General features: G+C 36.9%; 1 protein-coding gene across 1 annotated transcript; it reads right to left on the minus strand.

The window, feature by feature from the left end:
* Nucleotides 1–1,621: 1,621 nt before the first annotated feature.
* On the minus strand, nucleotides 1,622–10,712 carry rtcb (RNA 2',3'-cyclic phosphate and 5'-OH ligase). The gene is made up of 12 exons (XM_044343129.1): nucleotides 10,432–10,712; nucleotides 7,921–7,999; nucleotides 7,769–7,836; nucleotides 7,513–7,612; nucleotides 6,589–6,745; nucleotides 6,324–6,480; nucleotides 5,548–5,707; nucleotides 4,495–4,670; nucleotides 4,220–4,408; nucleotides 2,624–2,734; nucleotides 2,245–2,364; nucleotides 1,622–2,102 (listed from the first exon to the last, which is right to left on the minus strand). The coding sequence occupies exons 1-12, from the start codon at nucleotides 10,522–10,524 to the stop codon at nucleotides 1,995–1,997; spliced, it is 1,518 nt and encodes a 505-aa protein (XP_044199064.1). The 5' UTR covers nucleotides 10,525–10,712; the 3' UTR covers nucleotides 1,622–1,994.
* Nucleotides 10,713–11,529: the final 817 nt, after the last annotated feature.

Below are 11,529 nucleotides of genomic sequence, written 5' to 3' on the forward strand. Positions count from 1 at the left end.
AGTGATTCAGCATGAAGGTGCAACAGCAAAAATATTACTGTAAATTCACAAATACAAATAGTATCGAAAGTTTGTATTTAAGGGTGCAGTGTGTAGGATTTAGGTTGTAGATCGCAACCAACAGAATCCTCCAACGCCTCTTATTTTCAGGTGATTATACACCAATTAAAACCTACTTATATTCCATTTCTGCCAAGTCCTTTCCACTACATGCCATTAAATTCTACACACTGCACCTTTAACTCAACTGCCGAGGAAAAACTGTAATATCAGACCGGCCTTTATTTTTTATTTCCCCTGTTTTATTTTTAAGTATACTTGATCATGATTTGGCGAGAAGCCTTTCTGACCTTCCTCCATGGTTGTTGTTTAAATTAATAATGTCCATGTCATCATGAGTCATATAATCTCACCACTTTGCTGAAAACATTTTGTTTAAAACAGAAATACAGTTTTCATTTACGTGTTATTTCCAATCTTCTACTTTGCAGTTTTTCTGATCACTGTTAAGCTGTTAATGTAACACTTCCTGTAAATATTTCATATTAAAAGTCAGTCTGAAAGGAAGTAAACAGCAACAACAATAAAAGGTACAATATGGCATTAAGATTTTCCACAAACCGAAAAGATGTAGGCTGAAGCTACAACTTACTGCGTCTCCCCTTTAACACAAGGGAACAGTTGTGCAGGAAGCGTGCGCTGTTTTTATCATCATAGTCAATGAAACCAAAGTAGAACAGTGAAATAATTAGTGAATAAAAACAATATTTCACCAACCAACTATTTTTAGTCACGTCTACTTTGCTGGCTTTTCGTTTAGTGTTAAGATTCAGTCACATAACATTTCTGTTCTACAAAAATTCTCCACTCTTTGCCCCAAAAAAGGATATTGAGAGTGGCTTAAGACTGTAGAAGAAGGGAAGGAAGAACAGATTTGAAATAGTGAGTTTCATTGACAGTAGCTTAAAACTATGGGGAAAAAAACAGCAAAGTAGTTCAGATTTTAATAATTTAGTGCATGAAAATAGTATTTCTGTTAAAAAAAGAGAAACATGAATACTGTTCTCACTCACTAATTATTTTTCAGCATCTTCTACTTTGCCATTTTTTTTGTTCGGTTAGAAGCTTTTGTCCAATGAAACTCCACATTTCCTGCGCAGATGTTTCACATTAAAAGCTTACTAGTCTTACTGTGAAACATCTGTGCAGGAAATGTGTGTGTTTCATTGGACAAAAAAAAAAAAGAACCAGAGAGACTCAAGATTTTCTAATGTTTACAGACTTGTGGCATTTTTCAAAAAAATTAGAATGTTTTAGTTGATTTTTCCATTTTAATGGAGTTTAGAAATGTTTAGTCTCATTGACACTATTTTCAGTCACTTCCATTTATATATAATAAAAAAAAAAACCGAGAGAGGAAGCAGAGAGATGTATTTTTCAAGTTTTTCTTATTTCTCATGGAATTTTAAGTCTCCTGATCTGAGACATACATCTCTGCAGGAAATGTTTAGTTTCACTGACGGCGTCTTAACAGTGAAACTAGACTGAGAACAGTATTAGTGTTAAAAATAGAAAGTAAGAGAAGTGAACATGACAAAGTACAGGTGAATCCACCTCTTCGTTGGTTTGTACCCGACCTTTATTAGGGACAGGCATATTTGTTTGTGCTGCGTTATCCGGAGCATTTACAATAAACTGTAATGATAATACTACCTTAAATTCAGCGTTAAGTGATCTCCTTTATTTGGATCACAGGTTTGGCGTCAACACAAAAAAAATATTTTCAGGGTTAGAAATAAAATTTCTTCATTTTCTCAATTTCACACTCTCAAACTTAAATTCACTCCACATCAAAACCAAACAAACAAAAAAAAACAAAAAAACAGCAAATATCTTCTGCTTTTCGAGCCTCCTGCACATCAGTCTCGTGTGTCGCAGTGTCTTCAGTTTGCTGTGTTTTTATGAATTGTCCGTCTGTATGGCGTCATGCAGCTTCAGCCTTTAATCACAGCGATTGGCCTCAATTTGATCGCCTTCTTACTGATTCCAGCGTCGTGACACGTGTTGACGACGTCTGTCACGTTTTTGTATGATTCAGGAGCCTGAAGAGAGAGAAATGATCATCTACGGTTAAATTCAAGCACACAAAGTAAAGAACAAAGTTATTCAGACCTCAAACAAAACTGTCGCCATGAGCCAAACAACGTATGAAATATTCAAATCATTTGAGAACATCTTCCTCACCTCCTCCATGACCAGTTTGGGTGAAGCCACTCTGATGGCGATGCCCATGTCAGCCAGTTTGTCCAGGACGTCTTGGAAGTCCAAGTTCCTGCGGGACTTCGCTCGAGAAAGAGCGCGACCCTGAACGACAAGACACGAGGAGAAGTTGTCATAAAATATAAAACGTACGTTCAAAGATCAAAGGAGAAAATAAAACTTTGTAACTGATTCCTCCCCGTTTAGATATGGTGGTGTGCAAAGTTTGGTTTTATTTTGTTCCCACAAGATAAGCGGCATGTTGAAGCTACAACAAGGTATTAAGCTGCTCTTCAATCTGTTAACAGTGGTGATGTGTTTGTTATAAATCCTGCAGACTGATAAAAATGATAAAGACTCGTACCGCTCCGTGACAGGTGGTGCCAAATGTTTCCGTCATTCCTTGTTCGGTCCCTGTGAGGACGTAGCTGCAGGTTCCCATCGTCCCTCCGATCAGCACCGGCTGACCTGTGAGCTGTGACAAGAAGAAGGAGGAGGAGGAGGAGGAGAAGGAGAAGGAGAAGGAGAAGGAGAAGGAGAAGGAGAAGGAGAAGAAGAAGAAGAAGAAGAAGAAGAAGAAGAAGAAGAAGACCCGGTTCAAACCTCAAGCAGCACTTTGAGGACGTTTTCAAACCTTTAGTGTGTTTGTTCTGCTCTGAATCAGTGGATGAGTTGGTACATTTTAAAATGTGACACTAAAAGCCAGGTGTAGAACGTCCTCTCCTCTCATTGGTCAGATTTGTCTGGGACGGGATGAAGAACGTAAACACAGGAAGAAGCTTGTTTCTGCCCAAATCTCAGGAAGACAAGATACGCCGTCTCTGTACGATTGCTGTGTTCAGGTCTACTTAAACAAATCGTAACCAAAGTACATTTACTCAAGTATGTGTATTTAAGTACAGTTTTGAGGTACTTGTACTTTACTTGAGTATTTCCATGTGATGCTACTTTCTACATTTCAGAGGGAAATATTGTACTTTCTACTCCACTACATTTATTTGACAGCTTTAGTTACTTTTCAGATGAAGATTTGACACAATGGATAATATAACAAGCTTTTAAAATACAACACATTGTTAAAGATGAAACCAGTGGTTTCCAACCTTTTTGTCTTTTGACGTCTTACAAAAAGCAGTGTGTAGTCGGGGTCACATTTCACATGTCTATGAGTTGTTAACAGCTCCACCAAATAGTGATTTTTCCCTCTAAACTTCTCACATGCTTTCATTTCAATAAATGTTCAAATGATCCAATATTTCAGCAAAAATCAAAGATTAGAGAAAAAGTCCAAAAACTGAAAACAGATTTGTGTATCAGAACTTTGTTTTTTCTTCTTTCCTCTCCCATTAATCATCTCACCACCCCTCAGATTTATCTGCTGACCCTTTGGAGGGGCCCGACCCCTAGGTTGGGAACCAGTGGACTAAACTAGCTAACTGTATATAAAGTAGTGTAAACTAGCTCCACCTCCAGCAGCTACAACAGTAACATGCTGCTCTAACACTGATGCTTCACTATTAATAATCTAATGATGTCATATATAATAATATATCAGTCAGAGGGACCAAACCACTACTTTTACTGCAATACTTTAACTACATCAAGCTCATAATACTTATGTACTTTTACTGCAATACTTTAACTACATCAAGCTCATAATACTTATGTACTTTTACTGCAATACTTTAACTACATCAATCTCATAATACTTATGTACTTTTACTGCAATACTTTAACTACATCAAGCTCATAATACTTATGTACTTTTACTGTAGAAGGATTTTTCATGCAGGACTTTTACTTGTAATGAAGTGTTTTTTCTGTATTTGTACTTTTACTGCAGTAAAGGATCTGAATACTAGATAGATTCTTCCACTGCATTTATGAAGGACTGAACTACACAAGTGTGAAAACACCTTCAAAGTTTGAATCTTGGTTAAACGGTGTGAGCAGTGAAGACCTGGTAATCGACGGGGATGAGCGGGTGGTGCGGGGGGAAAGCTCTGGTGGAGCCTTTGCGGTGAATCAGCAGGGTCTTCTGCTTCCCGTCCACCATGTGCTCCTCCACTTTGGCGATGTTGTGCGAGACGTCGTAGATGACGTGCATGTCCAGGTCGTCCGGTGTCGTGCCGAACACTTTAGAGAAGGCCTAAAAAAAAAAAAAAACATTGGTTATCGTCAACAGAAACGGGTTGCTGTGCTGTAAAGATGTAACCATGGCGGCTCCGGCTGTACCTGTCTGGTGAGGAAGGTCATGGATGAGCGGTTGACCCAGGCGTAGTTTCCTGCGGCCGCCATGCCCTTCAGGTAGTCCTGACCCTCCTGAGATGTGATGCGAGCGCACGCCAGCTGGCGGTCATTCACTATGATCTTGTCTCTCTTCATCGCCTTCTCCATGGCAACCAGGGCGTCTGCAAACAATCAGTGCGTTTACATCCACATTGGTGGCAGGAAACGATGTTTACATCTATGTCTGTTTATTTCAATTAACATATAAGATGCTCATATGTACAGAAAACATCTTTACACTTCCTGTGATGTCACAGCAGCAACCTCAAATTCTTCTCAAACTCGTCCACAAATGGAGCAGAACAGGTCGCCTTATACGGACATTTTAGGGTGTCAACGACCAAAATAATGTTCTTTTTCACAAATTAATCATTTATTTTGCTATTTTTTTGATCACTATTAAACTGCTGTCAATGAAAAAAAACATTTATCTGTTGCTGGGAGGCTTTTAATGTGAAAAATATTCAGGAAGTGTTGAGTTTTTATTGACTGCAGCTTAACAGCGATCAAAAAAACGACAAAGTAGCAGCGACAGGAAATAATCAGTGAATAAAAACAGCATTAGTGTTAAATAGAGGAACTTTTATTAAATAATTTATAATTACATTAAATTCTGTTGTATTTGGATTAGATCAGTCTCATTTTTGATACTGCTGTTGATGAAATCTCAGGTACATTCATTCATCAGGTTAAAACCTGAGATTCACTACAAGTTTGTCACATTAAGAGAGTTTGTTGGAACACAGAGAAAAGTTCAGAATAATACAAATGTTCTTATAAAATGCATATTTTACAACTCCCACCTCTCTAGAATAAACTCTTTGTTGACATTAGCTGCAGAACAAACACATCTGTTGTTAGATAAGTGTAAAAATAAGACCTCTAACGTGAATTTTAATATATTTAAAGTCTTAAATTTGATCATTTCAGACTTTGTGAAGACAGAACAACCTGTACTCCAGGTGTGTTAACCAGTTAAAAAAGAAGCAGAGCGCCTACCTGTGGCGACCTGGTGTCCGAGTCCTCTGCTGCCGCTGTGGATCATCACACAAACCTGACCTTTGTGGTCGATGCCCATCTTCTTGGCGGCGTAGTCGTTGTAGATCTCATCCACCACCTGGATCTCAGCGTAGTGGTTTCCTGCTCCCAGAGTCCCCAGCTTCAACACAAACACAACATAAAGTCTGTGAGTCCCGTCTTCACCTGAACAACAACGCTCCGGTCGCTTCTACTTTGATGTTTTTTCAGCTGCAACATCACTCTGTTGCTGGCAAGGTGAACATCTACCTCAATAGTAAATCATTATTTTATGTCTGTGAGGCTTTTAATGTGAAATATCTTCAGGAAGTGTTGAGTTTTTGAGTATTTAGAAATATGATTTTCAATCTAATTCGTTCAACATTAAATTCACACAACTTTTTCACCAAAATGTTATTTTTCACCATTAATTCTAATTTCTTCTACTTTGCTGTTTTTTCGATTGCTGCCGTCAATGGAAAGCAAAATTTCTCTGTTTCTGGGAGGCTTTTAATGTGAAAAAATATACAATATATAACAATATCATTGCTGTCTTTTGTCAAAACCACGCATCCAAAACATTATTTGTTTTGTGACTAGATAATCCAACAGGTTTTTAAATTATTTGATTAGTTTAAGACGTTAAAGAAAAGTTTATCTGGAAAAATAAAAAAAACATTCACAAGATTTTGGAGATGTTTTTCCACTGGACAGAGACAATATATATAGCTTCTGGTGTAAATGGGCTGCTGGGATACCTGAGGCAGGCCTCTCTTCTTGGCCTTGGAGGACACTTTGTTGGGGTCGGCCTGCAGCATCCTGCCGTACTCCTCACAGTGCTCCTTGTCCTCCGCCCAGGCGTAACCCTCCCTCAGGGACCAGTCCACCCCCATCTCCAGAGCCTCCTCCAGGTCCCTGAACACACACACACACACACACACACACACACACACAGGTGGAAAGGTAAACAGGTGGAGACAGTTTGGTGTCATTTAGTTTCAGTGTGTGAGGATCTCTTCTTACTTGGCTCCCATCGGGATGACTCCCTTGGATCCGACTCCCACCGGGATGTGGTCGAACAGCGACTGGGCCAGCTGCTCCTTCACCGGCTGGACGTCGCGCTCATCCAGGTTCGTCCTCAGCAGACGGACGCCGCAGTTTATGTCAAAACCAACGCCACCTGCAGGAGAAATGAACAAATATATATTAATATATATATTAGTGTTGTTTATAACGGTTATTCATATGGATTAAATTTTCAGTGAGATTTACTGCTGTTAGTGTCATTTTAGGAGCTGAAAATCTTTGGCAAACAAACAAGATATAAAGAGTTAAGCAGTGAGCTTTAGAGGTGCTGGAAGTTGGATTTTGTTACCTTTGGACAGAGCCAGGCTAGCTGTTTCCAGTCTTTATGCTAAGCTAAGCTAGCTAGATGTTAGCTGTAGCTTCATATTTAGACACAAGAAGAATCAATCTGACTCACAGCAAGAAATAAAATTAGAGGCTTTCCCAAAACTTTCCCTTTACGTTACAGTCATCTGCCTGTATGAGAGTCCAGCTGTAATATTTCCAAAACAATAAAACACACTTAAACCGTCAAGCTGCAACAATTAGTCAATTAATAATTTTGAGTCATTTAAAAAAAAAAAAAAAAAAAAAAGACTCAAATTCTCTGATTCCAGCTTCTTAAATGTGAATATTTTCTGTTTTTTTTTTAGTCTCTATGACAGTAAACTGAATATCTTTGAGTTGTGGACAAAACAAGACATTTGACGAAAACAATTATTGACATTTTTCACCATTTTCTGACATTTTATAGACCACTAATCACTAACGAAAATGATTGTTTGTTGCAGCTCTACTTCACTGACCATCACTGGCTGGATAAATCCATGTCAAACCTTCTTTTACCTCATTGGACACATCACATCATCATAACTGAAATACCTGGAGACACCACAGCATCGGGGTCGTTCATGTCAAAGGCCGCCATGTTTCCGATAGCAAATCCATATCCGGAGTGAACGTCTGGGAGCCCGATGGACCTCTGAGGAGCAACAAGACACAGAGTGAGATATGACCGACTTGCCTGGAAACATCTGCTGCTTTCATCTCCTTTTTCTTTATGTTTCCTGTCACATCTTCAGTCTTTCAACACACGTTCACTGCTGAATCCCTCTGAGGGTTTAATCATGTTCCTCACATGTATGATCCCCGGCAGCGCCGCCACGTTCCCGATTTGTTTCATGGCCGGCAGGAATCCACCAATACCTGAGAAAAAAAGAAAATAATAATAAATAAATAATCCACAGAGGGTGGAAGCAGATGATTACAGCGGGTTAAACAGCAGCTGACCTCCTCCTCGACAGGCGTTACGAAGCTCCTCAAACATCAGTTTCTCCAGTGAATCATTAACGTAGAAGATTCCTTCAACCTGGAAAACAAAAACTGCTGTTTATGTCACTTTAAATATGATTATGTAGAAAATGTCAACTTCAAAATAAGGGATGTACAATAATTAGAATGATGAACAATTATTATAATGGTCATTACTGTCAATAAAGACATTTTTCATTTCATCCTGATAAAACCAGGTTGTAGGAAACATTTTTGGCTGACGGACTTTGAAACGCTTCTCTAAACTGATAAAAAGCTGTTGTGAAAACCAAAAGGAGAATATATTTAAAAACACAGAGAAAGGTAAATATGACTTTATTCAATCCTTATTGTAAAATACAATAAGGATTGAATATATATATATATATATATATATATATATATATATATATATATATATACATACACACATATTTGGTCATTGGTTATTAAATGTCATTTCAATTAAAAGCACAAATATGACATAAAAACTGTAAAATACTGAAATTGGCATCAAAAGTCAGAATTCTTGTTTAACAGTTTGAGATTTAAATCCAGTTTTAAACTGTATTTTATTTCAAAACAGTTCTTGTACGGCTGCTTGCGTTTAGACAACATTTAATATTTCACAATTTTGGCTTTTGTTCAGTAGAAAAACATTCATTCCTAAAAAGGAAAGATAAACTTTAAAGTGTCATTTTCACACCTGTTATGAAATGCATGTATTGTATTATCACTAGTAGCAAACATTTAGATATCCAGTCTCAATTTATTAATAAGCAGTAAACTGTTTCCAAGTGTCATTTAATGAACACTTATTTTTCCGTGACATTTTTAAACATATCTACTGTGTCATTTTTATTTTTTTAAGCAGGATACCTGCTGGACAAACTGTGATACAGACACTGTTTTTATTATTATTTATTACTTACATACTTATGTTTTCATTGTTTTAATGTTTTTATGATTTCTTGCCGTTCTCTGTGCATTTTGATCTACTTGTTCTTACTTGTCTTGTTTTTCTGTGGAGGACAAGGTGCTAAATGACCTCAAACATATCTTTGACATTTCTGTCCTGCAGTTTTTTTTGCCAACATAAACAATAATTTATCTGATTTTTCTTTGTTTGTTCTGGCTCTGGAGAAAATCTGCTTCTTTCATTCATGACTAAAAGGTTTTAAAAATGCACATATTTTAAACTTGGTTAACTGGTTAATGAATCTCACTTGAGCTGAAATTAAATAAATAAATAAATAAATAACCACATTTCAGGGATCCTTATAAAAACATTTTACGTTAAAACAAGGTGGGAGAAGTACTGAAAAATCCCACTACAGTAAAAGTACATAAGTATTATGAGCTTGATGTAGTTAAAGTATTGCAGTAAAAGTACATAAGTATTATGAGCTTGATGTAGTTAAAGTATTGCAGTAAAAGTAGTGGTTTGGTCCCTCTGACTGATATATTATTATATATGACATCATTAGATTATTAATAGTGAAGCATCAGTGTTAGAGCAGCATGTTACTGTTGTAGCTGCTGGAGGTGGAGCTAGTTTACACTACTTTATATACAGTTAGCTAGTTTAGTCCAGTGGTTCCCAACCTAGGGGTCGGGGCCCCTCCAAAGGGTCAGCAGATAAATCTGAGGGGTGGTGAGATGATTAATGGGAGAGGAAAGAAGAAAAAACAAAGTTCTGATACACAAATCTGTTTTCAGTTTTTGGACTTTTTCTCTAATCTTTGATTTTTGCTGAAATATTGGATCATTTGAACATTTATTGAAATGAAAGCATGTGAGAAGTTTAGAGGGAAAAATCACTATTTGGTGGAGCTGTTAACAACTCATAGACATGTGAAATGTGACCCCGACTACACACTGCTTTTTGTAAGACGTCAAAAGACAAAAAGGTTGGAAACCACTGGTTTCATCTTTAACAATGTGTTGTATTTTAAAAGCTTGTTATATTATCCATTGTGTCAAATCTTCATCTGAAAAGTAACTAAAGCTGTCAAATAAATGTAGTGGAGTAGAAAGTACAATATTTCCCTCTGAAATGTAGAAAGTAGCATCACATGGAAATACTCAAGTAAAGTACAAGTACCTCTAAATTGTACTTAAGCACAATATTTGAGTAAATGTATTGTGCACCACTAGTAGAGCATTGTGCTGAATTCCCTTATAAATATGCGTATTTCATATTAACATGTCTGCAGAGACATACTGTAAAGCACTAACATATTTTACATTTCTTTTTATCAGTGGGATCCACCCATTAATCCACGCAGCACTGAGCTACGTCAGCAGGTTTATGTTCACTTTGAGGTTAATACTGTAGATTCTTGTGACTACATTAAGCTTATAATGTCATATTTTTTTTTAGAGATTCAATATAAAGTTTATATAAGTAGGTTAGCCGACATGTGCTAGCCGGCTGCAGCTGTACATTTAGCTTTAGCCACGTTCACGGCTACTTTCCCGGATTCTCACCTGCATGTTGGGAACAAAACCTTTTTTAATCCTCCAGCAGTTGCTGGTGATCTTATCCAGGTACTGCAGCTCATCGTTATAACTCCGACTCATTGTTCTGATCCAAACAGGCTGTTTTTAACGGTGAAATGCTGCGTTGCACCGGCTGTATGATGCCAAGTGCCAACAGTCAGAGCGCTACGGAGGCCCGCAAGCATAAAACGCGTTCGATAATTTGGTATGACGCACTTATATTTCGGACACAAAATGTCTACTGTGACCATCTGAAGTTACACCTACGGATCAAACACTGAAGCTGCTGTTATTATTATGTTTTTTCATATAGTTACTGTAATCGAAAATAGTCGGAGCATTATTTTAAAACGCTACATCCAGCTCGCCGTAGTTGTAGTGAAATAATTTCATCAAGTTCAATGGAGACAAACGGAACAAAGCCGGATATTAGGCGACAGACCTCCAAAAGAAAAAGCATAAAATGTGCCTTTTATTTATCTAAGTACAAAATTTATAGATAGATAGTTGTCAGACAGATATATGTATACCTAATATCTTATAGGGCTGCAATTGCCAATTATTTTAATTATGGTTTAATCTGTTTTTTTTTCTAATTCATTGAGTCGTGTTTAGTCAATTAATTGTCAGAAAATAGTGAGAACTCATCCAGACTTCAAATTTTGAAAATGTCCATAACCCAAAGATAAAAAAGTATAAAACTGAGAACACAAAACACATATATAAATATTACACAGAATAAAGTATAAAATCAAATAAATGTGATTAATTTAACTTGACACAATAAAAAATACATTTTAAAAAGAATAAAACAATATAACTGGAAATTGCATTTTTACAGAATCAGAATCTGTTTATTAGCCAAGTATGCAGCATACAGAGAATGTGTCTCGGTGTTTGCTCCCACAAGTGCAACATAGAAGAGAAAAACAAGAGAAGAACAAAAGAACAAGAGTGAGGTAATGATAATAATTAAATAAGCAAAATAATATTAAAATTAAATGAAAATCTATTTACAGAATGGAGTAGTAATAGTTTTGAAATTGGATATATGAAATATTGACTTTACAAAGGAAATATGGACTG

The sequence above is a fragment of the Thunnus albacares genome, chromosome 23 (assembly GCF_914725855.1).
Source record: "Thunnus albacares chromosome 23, fThuAlb1.1, whole genome shotgun sequence".
Lineage (NCBI taxonomy): Eukaryota > Metazoa > Chordata > Actinopteri > Scombriformes > Scombridae > Thunnus > Thunnus albacares.

Excerpts from the sequence above, each read along its gene's own strand:
- rtcb (XM_044343129.1), bottom strand. The coding sequence starts at position 10,524 with ATGAGTCGGAGTTATAACGATGAGCTGCAGTACCTGGATAAGATCACC. Across the intron at positions 7,613-7,768 it reads CGCTGCCGGGGATCATACAT|AGGTCCATCGGGCTCCCAGA; the intron begins GTGAGGAACATG and ends GTTGCTCCTCAG. Across the intron at positions 6,481-6,588 it reads GTCATCCCGATGGGAGCCAA|GGACCTGGAGGAGGCTCTGG; the intron begins GTAAGAAGAGAT and ends GTGTGTGTTCAG.